Genomic DNA, 19646 nt, shown 5'->3' with positions numbered 1-19646 from the left:
CTTACTTAGGCCTGGACTTCCTTCCCTGCTGCTGACAGAGAAACAGCCAGGTACGTGTGTAGACAGATGGGAGGGGAGGAGAAGTTCTTTTCTGCTCAGGTTTTAATCCAAATTGAAAAGGGGTCAGAATGTTTGCCTCATAAGTAAGTTGAGCATTATGAGTCAGCAAGGGTCTCTCTTGAATCAAGGAATTATGAACTGTGGTGACAGTGTGTATTGCCCTGGCCGTGGGCTGCTTCAATTTTAAGTTCAGTACCAAGGAATCAATGAGTCATATCCAAGGTTTACTCACAAAGGAGATGTTTATTGAGTAATTTAGCAACCACACAGGCATACTCAACAAACATGGAACAGGCTGCAAGGTCTTGGCATAGACACTTGCAGTCTGAACCCCAAACTGGGCTACATGGGTGCCTTTTATAGCAAAAATCTTGGCAAGGCACAAAGGTGATGGAATACATAGTTAGCCACTATCTTACATCAGATCATTGCATCTTCACAGAATACATGATTAATTATGCTATATCAACCTAAGCATCAAAGCCATTCTATGATTAATAGAGTTTATGCTACTATCTTACTATCTTTGAAGTATCACAGTCTCTTGATCTAGAGTGTCAAGGCACTTGATGGATTACCCTAGCTACGTGAGAGGACACTGTTCTGGTGTAAACAGGTCCTCTTGACCAGTCTATGCCACCCTCTCCTTGGCACATGCACTACTGTTCCTTGACATGTGCAGCTCATTAGAGCTATCTAGACCAGCTTCAAGGCTACTGTACATCAAACAGTCCTTCCCCATCCCCATCAGCCTCCTAGATCAGACACAGCTGGGTGTAAATTGGGTACTCATTGACCATTACTTGACCTAATCTCTGATGAGCTGAACTTCTTGCAGGTGTTCAGAGTTGGGAAAAACATTATAAGCTCTCACTTGCAAACCTTAACCTCTTAAAGGCAAGTCTACGTAATAAAAAATACCCATACATTTGCATTGCAACAATTACATGAACGCCCCATGGACTATACAGTGCTAACATTTCATCCATGGTACATGCTGATAAACTCTGTGAAACTCCTTTGGATAAAAGAGTTATCCCCTGATCTTTTTTTTTTTTTTTTTTTTCAATAATTTTTATTCAAATTTTCATAAAACATACAAGACGAAATCATAAAACATTCAAAGACAAAAAACAAAATCAAAAATAGTTAAACAAAACAAACAAAAAAAATAAAATAAAAATAAAAATAAAAATAAAAAATAAAGAGTAAAATATTGACTTCCCATTTGTCAAAGATCAGATCAGTTATAAGTCTATAATATATAACAATCCTGTCTCTTAAGTCATATTATAAAATCACTTTCCTCCAATAGTTATCTTACTTAATCATCAAATCTCATAAACATTACTTTATTCTTTCCACAAAAAGTCAAAGAGAGGTTTCAATTCTTTAAGAAATATATCTATCAATTTTTTTTTTCCAGATAAGCATATCAATTAATCCATCTCATTACTAATTATGATAATCTTATTGTCATAACCATAGTCAAAATAAACATTTCAATTAATCCATCACATCAGAATCTGTTAGGTTCAGTAATTTCAGTAGCCATTGTTCTATTATCCCTATTAGTTCCATTTTCCATCTTCCATCTTCAGTAGTCTTGTTAAGTCCAGTAATTTCAGTATCCAATCTTCCATTATCAGTATTCCATAATAATCTTGCTGTCAAAGCCATAGTCATATAGTAAGAGTCTGATGGGAATTACCTCTATCCCAAATATTTTCTTGCCATCCATTCTGAATAGGTTGCTGAAATACTGCTGTAAAATCATATCTCTGTTCTTTTTTTCAAAATACACTGGGTCATCTCTTGAAAGTTTTTCCATTGTTACATGGCTGCAGTTAATTCCATAAATTTTCTCTATATTGGGCTCCATCACATCATTCCAGTCCAGAAGATTATCCATGCCATTGATAACTTTATCTCTAGAATCTTCATTAATTTCTTCAGAGATAACATTGAGTTCCAAACAATAGATTTTATTTCTAAAGTCCATAGACTCCAAATCTTTTTCCTGTTCCACGTTTGTTCCAATCTCCGGGGTCTCCTCTCTCACAGGGACCCCTGTTCCAGTCTCCGTTCCAGTCTCCAGGGTCTCCTCTCTCACAAGGACCCCTATGTCTTTAATCTCCTGTGTCTCCAAACAATAGATTTTATTTCTAAAGTCCATAGACTCCAAATCTTTTTCCTGTTCCACGTTTGTTCCAATCTCCGGGGTCTCCTCTCTCACAGGGACCCCTTCCAGGGTCACCTCTCTCACAGGGACCCCTATATCTTTAATCTCCTGCGTCATTTTACTCAATTCAATTTTCAGCTCCTTACAACCCTGTCGCAGGTTTTGTTTCGTTATCTCAATCTCATCCATTATTTTCTGAAACATAGTTATTTCCAGATTCTCAGCCACTTTCTTAATTGCCATTTTAAAAGAAAAATATAGGAAAACCACTTCTTATTTCAGCAACAATTGGGTTAATACTCCAAACTTGGTGACATCACAGTATAAACAGAGCAGACAGCCTTATCTCTCCATAGTTAAGTAAACAAAATGCAGTTCCCAGGATCGAAACAATTAATGGCAGTCGTCAAGAAACAGATTCGTCAAAATAAAATAGACCAAAAAGAGAGTAGTCTCAGACAGTATAATATTCTTCAAAATAAAAATCTGGAATAGAAATCCCTCTTCTGTGTATATCTTTAGAATGCAAATCCAGGACAGCTTTTTGCAACAAAAACAGAGATAAGCTATTAATTAGTGCGTAGCAGAGAGAAGTTATGGCTCCCCAGTGAGATGTCAAAAACCGATCAATCTGGCAAATCTCTTTTAAACAGCAACAATTTAAGTCAAGTAAAAGAAAAATATAGAAAGAAGGGTGCTTGCCTGTTAGTGCGTTCTCTCTTAGAAGATAAGATGAACGTTCGCTTTAACAGATAGAGCTTGCTGTTGAAAATCCGTCCCACCTTCGTCGGCTGGACCTCGTCCCATAAATTAATGAGATCTGGTCGTCCCAACAAAAATAGGCTTTGAGGTTAATCTCTTCGTTTCTCCCTACCCGGGAGAAGTTTAATCAGTCAAAAAAAAAAGAAAAAACTGACTGATATATCTGAATAAGCTTCTTTTGAGGCAGGAGCCCGTCTCAAAAGCAGGCACAGGCTAAGTCACCCTTCCCGGAAGTCTATCCCCTGATCTTTTTACAGATGGAGAAAAACACATGCAACCTTCTCACTACCACTCTTGCACACCCTTGCCCTACCTTGGAGACTGGGCTTCAGCCATCCACATTAGATCCATATTACAAGCCAATACAGGAATATGTGAGTAAGTTGCCTGAAGATATGGATTCCCAGGATAGCCACTTGTCAAAAGAACATCTATTATCAACTGCAGGTTTGTTTCCCATCTCACTGGCTCACCAAACAAAACAATTGCTGCAAGACAAACACAGAAACATTAGGGACACAATTCTACATTGTTACCAAAATACAACAATTCTACCTTTGTTGCACACTATAAGATGGTACAAAGTCTGAAATATTTAAAGTGGAAATCCATTTGCTAGTAACTTCTTTACAGCTATACTATTTTAATGCACTTTCTTCTTCAGAAATTCATAAAGCATTAATTAATTAAATTTATATCCTGCCATTCATCCCAAAAGGAGCCCAGAGCAGCAAACACGTGATAAAACTCTAAACAATCTATAAAATACCTTAAAAAATATCTTAAAAGCATTTTTAATTTTTTTTAAAAAAAATTCCAACACAGATGCAGATTGGGATAAGGTCTCTATTTAACACGCTTATTGAAAGAGTAAGTTCTTCAGCAGGTGCCAAAAAGACAACAGAGACGACTCCTGTCTAATATTTGAAAGTTTTAGTACAACTCCAGGGTGCATGTTCATTTCACTCTTTCAAGAATGCTCAATCAGGGTGTCCACACATAGGACTTCCATGGGTATGGGAAACCTGCACACAAATGGAATCTGCCCTTCAGATTAAACCAACCATGTATTGCCTAAGGGGCATGGCTGACATGTTTGTCTCTATCAATGGGTTAGAGCTAGTGCTGTGCGTTCCCACTGGTCCTTTTATGTGTTGGGTACCCATAAGTACTGAACGCCTGGAACAGGGCTAGAATCATATTGTGTTATACATAGATTAAACAAGATTTAAATCTTTGATCTTAACTGAAATACTCATTAACATTAGAAAATGTTAACACACACCCAATAAGATTTTTGTAGCACAGAGCCTGTCCATACGACTGTATAATCTCCAGTGTTGTAGCTTTGTGTCCACATTACTTCACCATTGTCCATATGACATTGCAAGCTAGTACGGATTTTCTTGTTCACAAATCCGCATTAGAAATACCACCCAAAAACCGATATGCTTTCCTAAACCGATAATCAATCGCATTAACGTCTGTGCACTCTAATGCAATGCTGTGGACTTTCCTGCAATAGGTAGACCATGGGTGTTCCTCCGTCATATGCCAAGCCCCTTTGTCTCCTTCCCACCCAATAGCACATCCACAAACCTGCGCATGTGTGGGAATTTAAAAAAAAAGTTTCTGCACTCTTCCGAAAAAGCGCACGAAAAGCAAATGACTATTATGGACCAATCACTGCAAAGGGGTGGACTTAGGGGAGTACCCAATGCTAAAGTAATTTAGACGAAGAAAAAAAAGCCCGTATGTATAGATGCTTGATAATTGGGTTTTCACAATAATCTGACCGCTAACAGGGCATGTATGGATCTTGAGGTCACCAACTGAATATGGAAATCACAGACTTCGTGTTTAGGTATGGATGGGCCCACAGAATATGGTTTTAGAAGATTTGCCTCGGTATATGTGTTGTTTTATACTGCAATTTTCAGTGTCATTTTTGGGGGCGCAATGAACCAAGCGAATGCCTAGTATCCACAGGTCTACCTCCTTGCTTTTAAGTTTTCATTTGGAATATAGATTGTAAAGCTAAGACTTAGTACTAGAAGCATCAGGGCTTAGCTCTGAACGGCTGCTTTACCAGAGTGCAGATAGCACGAAGCTGGAAGAAAACAAATAGGTAAAAAGCATAGGTAAATTAATCTTATTTTATTTATGTATTTATTATTTGGTTTATATCCCGCCCTTCCTCCCAGCAGGAGCCTAGTCCTTAATGGACTGTATGCTATATATGCCAAGTGTTATATGCCTACAAGTCAGGTTCATCACAACTGCTGCAGCACTACAGGGTGATTTCAATATCCACACTGAGGCTGCCTCTCGTGTTCCGGCTCAGGACTTCATGGCCTCGATGACGGCCATGGGGCTGTCTCAAGTTGTCACCAGCCCAACGCATAGGGCAGGGCACACCCTCGACTTGGTTTTTGCTCCAGATGGAGGAAGGGGTGGTCTGGAGATAGTGGGGGTGGATGTCACCCCATTGTCATGATCAGACCACTTCCTAGTGAAGTTTAGACTTGTAGCTCCGATCCTTCCCTGCAGTGGTGGTGGACAGATTAAGATGGTCCACCCCTGGAGACTAATGGAATCCACTGGATTCCTGAATGCCCTAGGGGCATTCCCAGTAGATAGAGCAGGTGAAGCCCTTGTCACGTTGTGGGACAGTGAGGTGCATCAGGCTCTTGACACGATTGCCCCCGAGTACCCTCTCCGGCATTGTGGAGCCCGGTTTGCACCTTGGTATACCAGTGAGCCAGAGCTTGGAAAAGTTACTTTTTTGAACTACAACTCCCATCAGCCCCAGCCAACATGGCCACTGGATTGGGCTGATGGGACTTGTGGTTCAAAAAAGTAACTTTTCCAAGCTCTGCAGTGAGCTAAGGACAATGGAACAGGCTGGATGATGGCTACAGTGCAAGTGGCGAAAGACATGCTTGTGAGGCTGATCGGGCATGAGTAAAACATCATAACCATGCCTACTGTGTGGCGGTGACAGAGGTGAAGGAGGCCCACTTCTCGGCCTCCATTGCATCCTCAACTAGCTGTCCAATGGAGCTTTTCCGTATTGTCAGGGGTCATAGAATAGTAGAGTTGGAACGGGCCTATAAGGCCATCAAGTCCAACCCCCTGCTTAATGCAGGAATCCAAATCAAAGAATTCCCGACAGATGGCTGTCCAGATGCCTCTTGAATGCCTCCAGTGTCGGAGAGCCCACTACCTCTCTAGGTAATTGATTCCATTGTCGTATGGCTCTGCAGACATCAACTCCAGGAAATGGAGTTTTAGACCCTTCAGAGGCCCACTGTGAATTGTTTGCAAGGCACTTTGATGCTCACCTCCGCAGCAGTCTTGATGCCCCATCCACATCTACTGTAGTTCCCAATGAGGTGTCCAGTGCAACATCTGCTGCAACTTCTTGGGAACGGTTTCAGTTGATGCGGCCTGATGACATAGACAAGGTACTTGCAATGATGCGGCCAGCAATGTGTCCTCTAGACCCTTGCCCTTCTTGGCTTATTAAAGCTTGCCAAGGGGGGTTGACCCAGTGGATCCAGGGTGTGGTCAATGCATCATTGCGGGAGGGAATGGTTCCAGCTGCTCTGAAAGAGGCAGTGATCCACCCTGGACCTATTGCTCTGCAACAATTACCGACCGGTCGCAAATACTCCCTTTTTAGGGAAGGTGATTGAGAGGATTGTGGCACAGCAATTGCAAATACTCTTGGATGAAACAGATTATCTTGACCCGTTCCAGTCTTGGTTCAGACCTGGTTATGGGACTGAATCAGCCCTGGTTGCCCTGATGGATGAGATTTATCGGGAGAAGGACAGGGGAGTGCGACCCTGTTACTCTTACTTGATCTCTCAGCGGCTTTTGATACCATTGACCATGGTCTGGGCCGACTTGGTGAGATGGGTATCGGAGATACTGTTTTACGGTGATTACGATCCTATCTCCAGGGTCGTTTTCAGAGAATAGCATTGGGTGACTGTCTTTCGGCCCCCTGGCAGTTGTGCTGTGGGGTGCCGCAGGATACCATCTTGTCCCCCATGCTGTTTAACATCTATATGAAGCCCTTGGGAGCAGTCCTCAGGAGATTTGGGGCAAGGTGTCAGCAATATGCTGATTATACCCAACTCTATTTCTCTGTAACATCTGAATCGGGAGAGGCCGTGAAGCCCTGGACCGCTGCCTGGACTTGGTGGTGGGCTGGATGAGGGCCAATAAACTGAGTCTGAATCCTAGCAAGACGGAGGTACTGTGAGTTGCTGGTTCCCAAGTTTGGATAATTGGTCAGTTGCCTGCTTTGGATGGGGTCGTACTCTATCTGAAAGAGAAGGTCCATAGTCTGGGGTGCTCCTAGTTCCATCTTTGTCGCTAGAGGCCCAGGTGACCTCAGTGGCTAGGAGTGCCTTTTACCAGCCTCGGCTGGTTTCTGGACCGGGATGGCCTGACCACTGTTGTCCATGCACTGGTAACCTCTAGGCAGCACTACTGTAATGCGCTCTATGTGGGATTGCCCTTGAGGTTGGTCCAGAAGCTGCAGCTGGTGCAAAATGTGGCAGCGAGACTGCTCACTGGGGCAGGTTTTCATCAACATGTCACCCTGCTGCTGAAAGAATTGCACTGGCTGCCCATTTGCTACTGGGCCAAGTTCAAGGTTCTAGTTTTGGTGTACAAAGCCCTATGCAGCTTGGGACCAGAATACCTGAAAGACTGTCTTATCCCTTATATGCCCAATTGATCACTGCATGCTGCAGGTGAGGGCCTTCTGCAGATACCATCTTACAGGAGGTCCGTTCTGCACAACATAGGAAATGGACCTTTAGTGTGGTGGCACCTACCCTGTGGAACTCCCTACCCTTAAATATTAGACAGGCTCCATCTGTATCTTTTCGGTGCCTATTGAAGACCTTCCTCTTTCAACATGCCTTTTAAGTAGAGACCTTATCCCAGTCTGCTTCTGTGTTGGAATTGCTTTTTAATATGCTTTTAAACCTTTTTTAAAAAACAATGTTTTCTAACTTTAAAAAAAAGTCTTCAAAACTTTTTTTAAAAAGTTTTTAAAGTTGTTTTGTTTTAATGTATTTTAATATCTGTTTTTCTGATGTTTTAAAGTGTTTTTAGTGCTTTTGTTTGCTGCCCTGGGCTCCTGCTGGGAGGAAGGGTGGGATATAAATCAAATGATAAATAAATAAATAAACTGGCCACTAAGGCAATCAAGATGGGTTCTTTTCAAGAAAGCCATTATACGTTCTACTTCACTTAGGAATCATTTACTAGAGCACTGGACATACTGACCTTCAATCTTGGGAAGTTCCACTGCTGTTGGATGCTGCAAAGAGAAAACAAGTTATCTTTACTAGGTGAGTTATCTTTACAAGAGGAAAGTATCCTCTTTGGGCACCTATAGTTTCCTTTGACTCTGATAGGCATACAAGTCACATTTTAATGAAATTCTTGACATGCCTGCTTACATTTGTAAGGAATGAAAATGTGTCTGTTGCAAGAAGCACCTGGAAGAGCATCTCATTCATATGCCCTGCAAATCTAAAGTCCCTTTAAAGTACTTGTCCCTGGTTCTTCTTAGTTTTACGTCATGTCTTGCTCCCACACTAACCGGTATAATTGTTCGAGTCCCTTCACTTTCCAGGACAGGTCACTGCTATCTTTTCAAGAGCCAGAATTTCCTCAAAACACACATTTCACTCCTTGAGGTCTAGCACATTGCCACAGTGTGCCCAAATGGACTTTACTCTTTGCACAATACTCAATAATGCAATATCCTAGGTGTGAGGATAAGGTAGTATGGGGTGTGTGTGGCTATGTAAGAGGAGAAGACAGCTGTGGTGCATTTCAATTCCTTCTCTATTTTTAAAAAATATTTTCAGAACATTCAAATTCATTTTGTTACCAACAACAAAAATCCTACAATCTCTTTACAGTTAAAATTCACCATTTCCATGATGCAATTCAAATATACATAGACCTCTTCTATCTGATTATTCCTCGCAGTCCTACAATACCATGTCTAATTTATTATAGAAACCCTATGAAATTTGATCGTCCTCCATTTCCTTGCCTTTCTTTAAAGTTGATTTAAATATGTGTGTGCATGCTCGAGCTTAATGGAGAAAGAACACGCACCCAGAACAGACCCAAAAACAAGTTTCATAAAATAATGCAACTACACATAACTACCCTCCACAAACAAAACAAGGCAGTAAAGGCAATTAAGGAGCTAGACAGTCTCCCAGCCCCTTCCTCCTGGACTAGACTGGTTCAGTCCAATGCTCTTGCCTCTTCACTCCCTTCCTCCTACAATACTTGGGCAATGCTGTTACTAGTTCTTGGAAACATTTCCTCATGTTTATATCCTGCTCTCTTAGTTGCTTCCTAATCTATTAGGGATCAGTCAATAATGAGTAATCCTCAGAACAAAGTGTACAACCTTTTAAATGCTGTGGACAATATAAAGGCAATGAAATTTTCCTTTCAACTGCCTATATAACATGTACTTGAAAATGTTTTTTTGCACTGAAGCTTCCAGAACATCCTAAGTTTAAGAGTACTCAATCAGCAGGCAGGCAGACTTTTAGGGCCAGACTAGGTGTTGGGTAAATGTGTTATTAAACATGAAGGTTTTTAAAAACAAAAATGGCAGCTGTGGAGAGTAATTAGGATAATGGCTGTGATAGCCAGGAGGTAGAAGTTTAAGCCAGCCTTCCCTGTCATAGAATAGTAGAGTTGGAAGGGGCCTATAAGGCCATCAAGTCCAGCCCCCTGCACAATGCAGGAATCCAAATCAAAGCATTCCTGACAGATGGCTGTCCAGATGCCTCTTGAAGGCCTCCAGTGTCGGAGAGCCCACTACCTCTCTAGGTAATTGCTTCCATATGACGTATGGCTCTAACAGTTAGGAAGTTTTTCCTGATGTCCAGTTGAAATCTGGCTTCCTGCAACTTAAGCCCATTATTCCGTGTCCTGCACTCTGGGATGATTGAGAAGAGATCCTGGCCCTCCTCTATGTGACAACCTTTCATGTACTTGAAGAGTGCTATCATATCTCCCCTCAGTCTTCTCTTCTCCATGCTAAACATGCCCAGTTTTTTCAGTCTCTCCTCATAGGGCTTGGTTTCCAGTCCCCTGATCATCCTTGTTGCCCTCCTCTGAACCTGTTCCAGTTTGTCTGCATCCTTCTTGAAGTGCAGAGACCAGAACTGGATGCAGTATTCAAGATGAGGCCTAACCAGTGTCCCACCCACCCCGCCCCATGATCTCAACTAAAATTGCCAAGGATAGCTGTAAGCCTTGCCTATCAACTACCAGTTTACTTGGATACCATAACACTGGCAACTATGGTTTTTATCATTTTGGTTAATGACAATACAAAACTCTTAAACAAATTGTTAAGATAAATGTTCAGTAGTATACTTACCAGAGCTTTAGGTCTTCTGTCATGGTCAACCATGTCCAACAAGGGAAAGGTTTCTCGCAGCCTGTCGATTGTAATAGGCTGACAAAACCCAAGACTAGTAATGTTTTCATTATGGATAATAATGCAATTTCATTGCTGTATTTTAGTGGAATGTACATTTCTGCACTGCCAAAACAGATTTCATTTGGCAGTTAACAGTCAAATGTTGTTTGCGGCCTATTGCCGAAATAAAACACAGACACCATTGCTTGGGTAAATGATGGGCCACTTTATTTAAACAGAATCAATTGAATAATGAACCTGCAGAAGGGAGATTAAGGGCGGGGCGTTCTGGAGATCCAGGCAAAGCCTGTTAGCAGCTATCGGGCGATCATGCCCTGCCTGAGCCTGGGGCTGCCCTGTGCCAGCCCCCCAGCTCCAGCCACACCCTGAAGATGTGTAGGGGGTCCAACCCGCATCACCGCCCCTCGGAGCCCTGAAACTCTGAGCGGATGAGGCACGTTGGCCCCAAAGGCGGCCCGTACCCTGTCCCCGGGCCGTGTAGCCCTGAGCTGCAGGCCTCCGGACCGCCTGTCACCCCCAAAGGTGCCTAAAGGTGTCACCTAGCTGCCCTTTCCCTTTAACCTTTCCCCGCACTTCTTCGCTTGCATCCCAAAGTGACCGTTAACAATACAAACTAAACAGCCCAATCAGCCTATTGACCCCAGGGGCACCCGTGCTAACCCTTGACCCCTCCCCCCAACCACAGTGTGGAGTAGGCAAAAGAAACCTGCCAGCAAAGCGAGGCAGGCAGGCCAAAAATTCCTAGTCGGCCCCGTAGCGACCAAATGGATCACACTGCAGCAGAGGGAGGGTCGGGCGGGTGCCGCCGAAATTTGAACTGGATGGCGGGAAGCAGGCGGGGCGGCCTTAAATAGCCTTCAGCCGCCCCGCCTCCCTGCCGCGTCACACGACGGCGCGCCAGCGCGCCGTGTGTGCACGCATCCCATCCAAGATGGCGGCCGGGACATCGACAGCGGCCGCAAGCTCGTCCCTCTGCCCGGTAGGTCCCAGGCACGGAACGGGATTGCGGCCTATTGCCGAAATAAAACACAGACACCATTGCTTGGGTAAATGATGGGCCACTTTATTTAAACAGAATCAATTGAATAATGAACCTGCAGAAGGGAGATTAAGGGCGGGGCGTTCTGGAGATCCAGGCAAAGCCTGTTAGCAGCTATCGGGCGATCATGCCCTGCCTGAGCCTGGGGCTGCCCTGTGCCAGCCCCCCAGCTCCAGCCACACCCTGAAGATGTGTAGGGGGTCCAACCCGCATCACCGCCCCTCGGAGCCCTGAAACTCTGAGCGGATGAGGCACGTTGGCCCCAAAGGCGGCCCGTACCCTGTCCCCGGGCCGTGTAGCCCTGAGCTGCAGGCCTCCGGACCGCCTGTCACCCCCAAAGGTGCCTAAAGGTGTCACCTAGCTGCCCTTTCCCTTTAACCTTTCCCCGCACTTCTTCGCCACAGAAGGGGGACAAGCCTCTGCTTAGTCCCCCTTTACCCCACACCCGATAAGAATCTGGTGTAAACCCTTCTGCAGGTCCCTTAGAAAGATGTCGTTGCCCTTGTCCGTCAAATGGACGCCGTCAGGCCGAAACAGCTCAAGCTTGTTGTGGCCCACCTCTGGGTAGTGGATGACAGAACCTCCTAAGTCCCTAAGGGCCCTCTGAATTTGCCTGTTCACCTTTTTCCGTGCCCTGTCCATCCCTCGTGGGTCACCGGCACAATTCCACCTCCTGCGCGGCAGGATGTCTGACCACACTAAGTGCACCCCCGGCCAGCGACGTGCAATGGCCCGGAGGTCACCGCATGCCTGTTCAATTAGGGCCTTGCCCTTTAACAGACCCAAGTCGTTGCCCCCGAGGTGGATCACCAGCACCTGGGGCGCTGCCACTTCCACAGCCGGTTGAAACAAGGCTGGCAGGAGCCCATCCCAACGCATCCCCCGACGTCCCAGCCACCGCACTGCGGCCCATTGACTGAGCCCCAGCTGCGTGCCGAAGCGAGACTTCGCCGCCCTGCGGCCTGCCCAGAACATCATACTGTGGCCACATAGGAGGATGCGTGGCTGCTCCGATCTTGTCCAGCGATCTGTTGAAACAACAACGACATTGGGTAACAATGGGGGGGGGCCCTGGGGGGGGCAAAGTCTAGCCGCTGGCGCCGTGTGTGTCAGCAAGTGGTCTAACGTAGGCCTTGTACGCGTCCGAGGACCACCCGCCCACGGCCTGAAGCCTGTCTTTAGTAAAGCCCAATAGGGCCGCCGTGGAGGCCGCGCCTATCCGGAAGGAGTGTGTCCCGAACTTACTGGGGTCCACGCCTAAGTTCCCCAGTGCGGCCTTCGCCACGGACCAGAACTGGTATCTGGTAAGGGGCTGGGAGTTCCTATGTATGAATAGGTACCCTGACTGCGACCCCCTCGCTGCCACAAAACCGCGCAGGGCTGTTACTGGGCAGAGTTCTTGCTGCCGGCATGGGGCCAATACCACCAGGCGCCCCTTACCATGCTGGTCCGTTTTAGACCGCCTGAGCCGCAGGATGGCCCGCTCTGCCCTCCAGCTGAGGTCGGAGACTAGCAGGGCTCGGAGGGAGTTATCCCTCTTGGAAGCTGCCACCACCTCCCCAATTCGGAAGGCCCCAAAAAACAGAGTGAGGGCCGTAGCATGATATAGCAGGGCCTCGAAAGGGGAAGAACACAAGTGCTTCCACTGTCCCTGCAGGCCAAACAATAGCTCTGGGGAAAAGGGGAGGCGGGCATCCGGGGGGCAAGGGCGCTCGCGGGACCAACCCTCCAGCATCCGGCGCACCCTAAAGTCACCCGTGTAGTCCTGAAAGCCCCGTGCCTTCGCTAGGAAAGCGAGGCCTGAGAGCTTACCTTTGATGGTCCTGACTGAAAGGCCTCTCCGTTTCCCCTCCACGCAGAACTCCATAAGCTGCTCGACCGGGATGGGCCACTCCTGGACGTAACCCCTGGACTCTCTGAAGTTAGATAGATCCCTACCTGCCCCCTGGTAGCTGGCCAAAGTGCTGGGCGCCACAGAAAGGCTTATGGCCCTTTCTGATTCAATCCTCCAATCTCCCATAGCGCTGGGGGGAACGCCTCCGGCAGAGCCCTTGCCCACGGTGCCAGCTGGCGAAACTTCTCCATCTGGTTCCGTGATAGAGCATCAGCAATACTATTGTCAATACCCGGAACGTGGCGCGCCAGGAACTGAATATTATAGCGAAGACATTGGAGCACGAATGCTCGCACCAGAAGCATAACGTTGGGGTTTCTAGAGGACAGGGTGTTAATAACGTGCACTGTGGGGAGGTTGTCGCACCAAAAGTGGACTGAGGAATTACACAGCTTGTCGGGCCAGAGGTGTACGGCCACGACAATGGGGAAGAACTCTAAGAACGTCAGGTCTCTGGTCAGGCCGGCCAGTGTCCAGCCCTGTGGCCAGCTGCCGTGGCACCATGAGTCATGCAGAATGACCCCAAAACCGAAGGCACCCGAGGCATCGGAGTGCACCTGTAGCTCTGCCTCCAACAGGCGATCCCTTCTCCATAGGGAGACCCCATTAAAGTTCCGCAAGAAGGTGGACCACACTGTCAGGTCAGCCCTAAGAGCGGCTGTCACCCGTGTGCGGTGGTAGGATCGTGATAGGCCAGCCATGGCGTCATATACGCGCCGCAGGAAGGCGCGGCCGGGCGCTACAACCCTGCAGGCAAAGTTCAGCTGGCCTGCCAGCCGTTGGAGAGTGGCTAATGTCACCTTATTAGAACTGACCACCTCTGAGATCTTCTCCCTGAGGGCCCCCAACTTGTCCTGAGGAAGCCTGCAGCATTGGGCCACCGTATCTATCTCGATGCCCAGAAACGTGATAGCAGTGGATGGGCCCTCAGTTTTTTCGGCCGCGAGGGGGACGCCCAGCTCCCCAGCCAGCCCCGCGAAATGTGCCATGAACGCCCTGCAGGTGCCTGAGTCCGCAGGGCCCGCAAACAGGTAGTCATCTAAATAGTGTACCACTGATTGCAAGCCTGCGCGCCTCTTGACCGCCCACTCCAAGAAGGAGCTGAAGCGCTCGAAAACAGAGCATGATATAGAGCAGCCCATAGGCAATGCCCTGTCCACGTAATATTCACCATCAAAAGCCAAGCCCAACAGCTCGAAGTCCTGTGGGTGGACCGGGAGGAGGCGGAAAGCAGACTTGATGTCACACTTTCCCATAAGGGCCCCAACCCCGCAGTCCCTGACCATTCGCACAGCACAGTCGAATGATGTGTAGCGGACTGAGCACAGCTCCGCTGGGATAAAGTCATTGACTGACTCACCCTGTGGAAAGGACAGGTGGTGTATCAGGCGAAATTCACCTGGTGCCCTCTTGGGGACGAGGCCCAACGGGGAAACTCTGAGTGAGGGGATGGGTGGTGCAGCAAAGGGGCCCAAAACCCGGCCGGCTACTACTTCCTTCCTAATTTTTTCTCTCAGAACTGATTCCATGCCTTCCACTGACTTAAGGTTGCAGGACATGAAAGGTCGCCTGGGACCTAAATAGGGGATCCGAAAACCCACTGTGAAGCCTTCTAATAAAAACTGGGCATCTAGGACTAGGGGGTAAAGGTGGAGTAAGTGTCGGAGCTCGGCAATTTTAATTGGGCTGGGGCCCCTTTCCCTGAGCTGCGCCTGCAGCCCCTGTCCTCCTTGCGCCAGCCGAATCCCTGTTTCCACCCCTGAAGGGGCGGCCCCTGGGGCAGCTAGTGCAGGCGTGAGGGCCCCCACATATGGCACATTCATGTCTGAACCTGCACGGGCTCCGACCGCAAAGGCCACGCGAGCTGAACTCCCAGCAAAGCAGGCGGGGTTGAACCCCCTGCCCCGCAGGCCCGCGGGAAGCAGTTGCTGATGCCTGGCGCGCCAAGAGATGGCCGCTGTCCGCCCTATCGCCTGCCATGGGTCTAGAATGCGCCATAAATTGCAGCCACAGGTCAGCCTCCTTCTTGTCCCAGGGGAGGGATGTATCAAAAGCCGCCCTCATACGGAACGCCTGGTCGTAGTCCAGCCATGCCGTCCCTTGAAACTCCGAATAGCCCCGGTATATGATATCGAGGTATTTGATCAGTACCGAGGCCCTGTGAGGCTGCCTCTGTATTACCACCCCCATGTAGGTAAGGAATGCAGGCAGCCAGTTAGCCCAAGAGCGCTCTACCCGTCGGCGCTTGGGCCTATCGGGCTCTGCATGTTCTCCTTTATCCTTATCCTTCCCAACCGGCTCCCTGTACAGGAGCGAGAATAGGTCCACATACTCTCCCCTCCATATTCTGTCCTTCGTAGCAGGCAGAAGATGAAAACCCAGTGGGGCAGACGTTTCCCCAAAAGGTATGGCCCCCTCTCTGACTGATCCCAGGGGGTCGGATATCTCTGCAGGGGGGTTGGCAGACAGGGCGGGCTGATGTCCTCCTTCCGTCGCCGTCCCAGCGGCGAGGTGCCAGACCTGCTCGCAGGCCTCCCTTAGGGGATGCTGCTGCTGTGGCGTAACCTCCCCCCCGCCGGCGGGGGTCCCTGCCTGCCCATATCCCTCGGTTACCGCTGGTGGGGAAAAGGGCCAGTAGGGGTACCCCCAGGGGGCCCAGCTCCACTGCTGCTGTCCTTGTTGTTGTGGCATGATAGAGGACTCACCCTGTGTGCTTTCCGCCAAAGGTCCTTGTGCGGGCTGCATTGTTGGGGCTGCTTGCAGGGTGGGAGTTGCGCCTGGCTCTATGCTGGGCGTCCTCGCCTCAGCCCTGAGCCCGGCCTCCAGCACATCCAGTCGCGCTAAGATGGAAGCAACAGCCCCTGCATCAGCACTGTTCACTGGCCGCTGTGTTTTCCCCCGAGACCGTTTGGGTGGTGGGTCTTTCTTCTTCCCTGTCACAGGTTGGTCCCGGGGTGCATTAGGGTGGCTTGAGCCATGTTCTAGGGCTTCCAACCTGGCTAATATGGCCGCCCATGGTGGCCCCTCCCCACTCCTTGCCCCCTCCGCCGCTGGGGGTGGGCATCTCCCCCCTGCTCTGGGGGCCTTTCCCTTCCCTTTTGGCCCCCCTTGTCCTTTCTTAGGCATACTAGAGGGAGATAGGGGGCCCCGCTTGCAAAACGACGTGATTACAAAGCGTTGTGAAGGAGCCCGCCTGCTTAATCAATACCCCCACCCGGCACCCAATTATCCTGGAGGGTAGCCTAATTGCCCTGCACGTGGCAAGGATTGATGGTTGGGTCGTGCCCCACCTACCCCCGCGCTAATTAAAATTAACAATTAAATTTAAAAGTTGCCGGCCAAAGGCCGCCTAGCCTGTGGTCCTCGCCGTGCTGGATCCGATCCTGCGCTGCCGCCTCGTCGTGACTGCCCCAGGATCCTCGCCGCCTAGGCCTTGTTGCCCGCCGCCACTGCCTCCCTGTCTCTCAATGAGGTTGGGGGGGGGGCTCGCTGCCGCCCAGCCACCCTGGCCACAGGAAGCCTCCGGAGGCCCACGTGCGCCGGCAGAGAAGCCGCCGCCGAAGCTGCTGCTGCCGAAATTGCCGCTGAAGGAAGCCGCGCCTTGCCGAAGCTGCTGCTGCCGCGATCGCTGCCAAAGGAACCCCGCCGAAGCTGCCGCCAAAAGGAGCCCGGCCGAAGCTGCCGCTGAAGGAAACCGCGCCGAGCCGAAGCTGCTGCTGCTGCGGCTGCCCCGGTTGCCGCCGAAATTTGAACTGGATGGCGGGAAGCAGGCGGGGCGGCCTTAAATAGCCTTCAGCCGCCCCGCCTCCCTGCCGCGTCACACGACGGCGCGCCAGCGCGCCGTGTGTGCACGCATCCCATCCAAGATGGCGGCCGGGACATCGACAGCGGCCGCAAGCTCGTCCCTCTGCCCGGTAGGTCCCAGGCACGGAACGGGATTATATAAAAGAAGTGTTTTCCCACCCTTTGAGAGAACATAGAGGCACAGAGCAACAATAATCTTGGGCCCGCTATACTTCAAGAGAAACTCTTCTTTGGTTCACTGGGATTCTCACAATTATCCAAAGGCAAGTTTTTTGAATTGGTATAGTATGCATTCATGCTGGTTATACTTCAGCTCTGGAATATTCAACAAAACCCCCAAATTCAGGAACACTTTTCATGCTTTAAGATTTCTTTCTTTTTTTATTACTATTTTTTTCTGCAAAGAGAAAAAAATTACATAAAACTAGGTGGGTTCATATTCCACACAGAGAAGTAGGCATCCATTAGTGTCACACAACTGAATACTCTGCATAACCATTTGCGGGCAGGAAAGTTCATATATCACAGTAAGATCAACGTTGTTATTATAAGACGACAACTGTGTTCACTCTGCAGCTCTAACCAGTGAAGAACTGTACAATTGCTTTAGCTGTTAAAAGTTGGGTAGGCATCCTTTTTTCTGGTGAGGGCCACATTTCCTCAGGGATAATCTGTTAGGGGTTGTTAACGATAGGCAGAGCCAGAGACAAAAGGGTTCTGGATTAGCTACTTTGGAATAAAGACAATTTCCACCATGGCTACCTAAGGTCAGAATTTCCCTGCCCTATAAAGTCTATTCAAAAGTAAGGCCAACTGGCAGTGATGGAGTTACTCTAAAATAAGCAAACAGAAGTCGTGTGTGTTTTAGTATAGAAGACCAATATAGCTCCTTTTCTGGACAGCAAGTAAAAGCAATTCCTTATTGACTTTAGTGCACTATATACACATACACAGAAAGGAGTATGTTTTAGCAGAAGCTTAGCATTGTTCTCAGACAGCTGGAAGAGAAAACTTCTTTTCCTCAAGCAATACAACCAATATTTTAAAAAATAATTAACCCAACTGATGTATCAAATAAAACTTTGCCTTTTCTGCTTATTCTGAAACGACATAGAAAGAAGGAAAAAACACAAAAAAGCCAGGAAAAATAAGGAGGAATCAAACAGAACTCTGACAGAAGAATGGGGCAACTTCAGGAGCTGCCTAAAATAAGGCCAACAACTGCATGTGGCCCCTGGCTTCCAGGCTGCCCATCTGTGCACTGAACAGTGTGAAAAATAACTGCACAGATGATGGGGAAAGCCCATGGGACAAGAGGTGCTATTTTTACATTCTCCAGACTTTAGAGCCATCTGAGTGTTTTATGAATGTGTCTTTTTCTTCAGAAACACAATGGTTGCAAGAACTAGTATATTATTAACTTTTTGCACACTTAAAACTCCAATCTTCAACATTTAATTAGAAGCACATCCTGCTGATTTCAAATGTGTATCTAAGAGCATTTGCTTAAAGTGGTAGGCAAACTGAACTTACCTTGTTTGTTTCCCGCAGCCAAAGACAAGCACCCCACAATTTTTCAGGAGTGAGCAAAAGCTCACACACTCCCCCATCACTACTGTAGTGTGACTGAATAGCTGTTAACTGCAGCCTCTCTGCTTATGCCTGCTCAAAGAGAGGCGTAGGTGAAGCAGCAACCATCTTCAGGGAGATGGGAAACGTTGAGAAAAAGAGGAAATGTTCCCCTTCTTTGCCTGCCCTTCTTTCCCTGTCCTGTGATGTATACTGCAAGACCACACATATGATTTACTAACTTCATCAGAGTTCATGGAGAACATTCTCTACATTACAAAATGTACCTATTAATCCCGATAACAAAAAATAGGGTTTCACCCTTCACACCAAAAGCTTCTTCTGTATAAAATAAGCTATGTTTTCTAAAGGATACTGCTTAGCAATGTCAAGAAGTGGCCCTTGCCCAGACACAAGAACACATTTGTCATGGTAACGTTTGAACATTCGCAAAGGACTGTGTGACATCATGATTTGGTCTTGGAAGATCTATGAGAGAGACAATAGGAAATTAGTTCTTTAGTTAGTATGCTTTCTTTTACCATGGTCTTCTTTCCTCATGAAGATGGTACTTCAACATTAATTCAGATCACATTTGTTTCCAGAGCAGACAACCAGTGCTTAAAATGGGGGTTGCCTCCCTCTCCCTCCACCCTGGCACCCTATTTGTGTATTAGAGGAAAGGTTCAAACGCACATAGATTTTGAGCCTGTGGACAAAAAGCACATTATTAAGCACTTGATAAATGTTATATTTGATGATGATGTACAAAAGAAGCAAAGCAATATTGAGAATGCAGCTTACTCTTAATGGGGCTAATGTTACT

General features: G+C 47.7%; 1 protein-coding gene across 5 annotated transcripts in view; it reads right to left on the bottom strand.

The window, feature by feature from the left end:
* The window catches only part of LOC133380585 (haloacid dehalogenase-like hydrolase domain-containing 5), a 44808-nt gene that overhangs the window by 8613 nt on the left and 16549 nt on the right, over positions 1–19646 (bottom strand). Inside the window, exons 3-6 of one of the 5 annotated variants that reach the window (XM_061618120.1) lie at positions 19197–19309; positions 10452–10545; positions 8315–8348; positions 3318–3492 (exon numbers count right to left, since the gene is read on the bottom strand). In XM_061618120.1, the coding sequence (XP_061474104.1) occupies positions 3318–3492; positions 8315–8348; positions 10452–10545; positions 19197–19309 (416 nt within the window). The other 4 variants (XM_061618116.1, XM_061618118.1, XM_061618117.1 and 1 more) reach the window with 4 other exon arrangements.

Source organism: Rhineura floridana, chromosome 3 (genome assembly GCF_030035675.1).
Source record: "Rhineura floridana isolate rRhiFlo1 chromosome 3, rRhiFlo1.hap2, whole genome shotgun sequence".
NCBI lineage: Eukaryota > Metazoa > Chordata > Lepidosauria > Squamata > Rhineuridae > Rhineura > Rhineura floridana.
The sequence above is the reverse complement of the archived record's forward strand: the minus strand, read 5'-3'. Positions and strand labels throughout refer to the sequence as shown.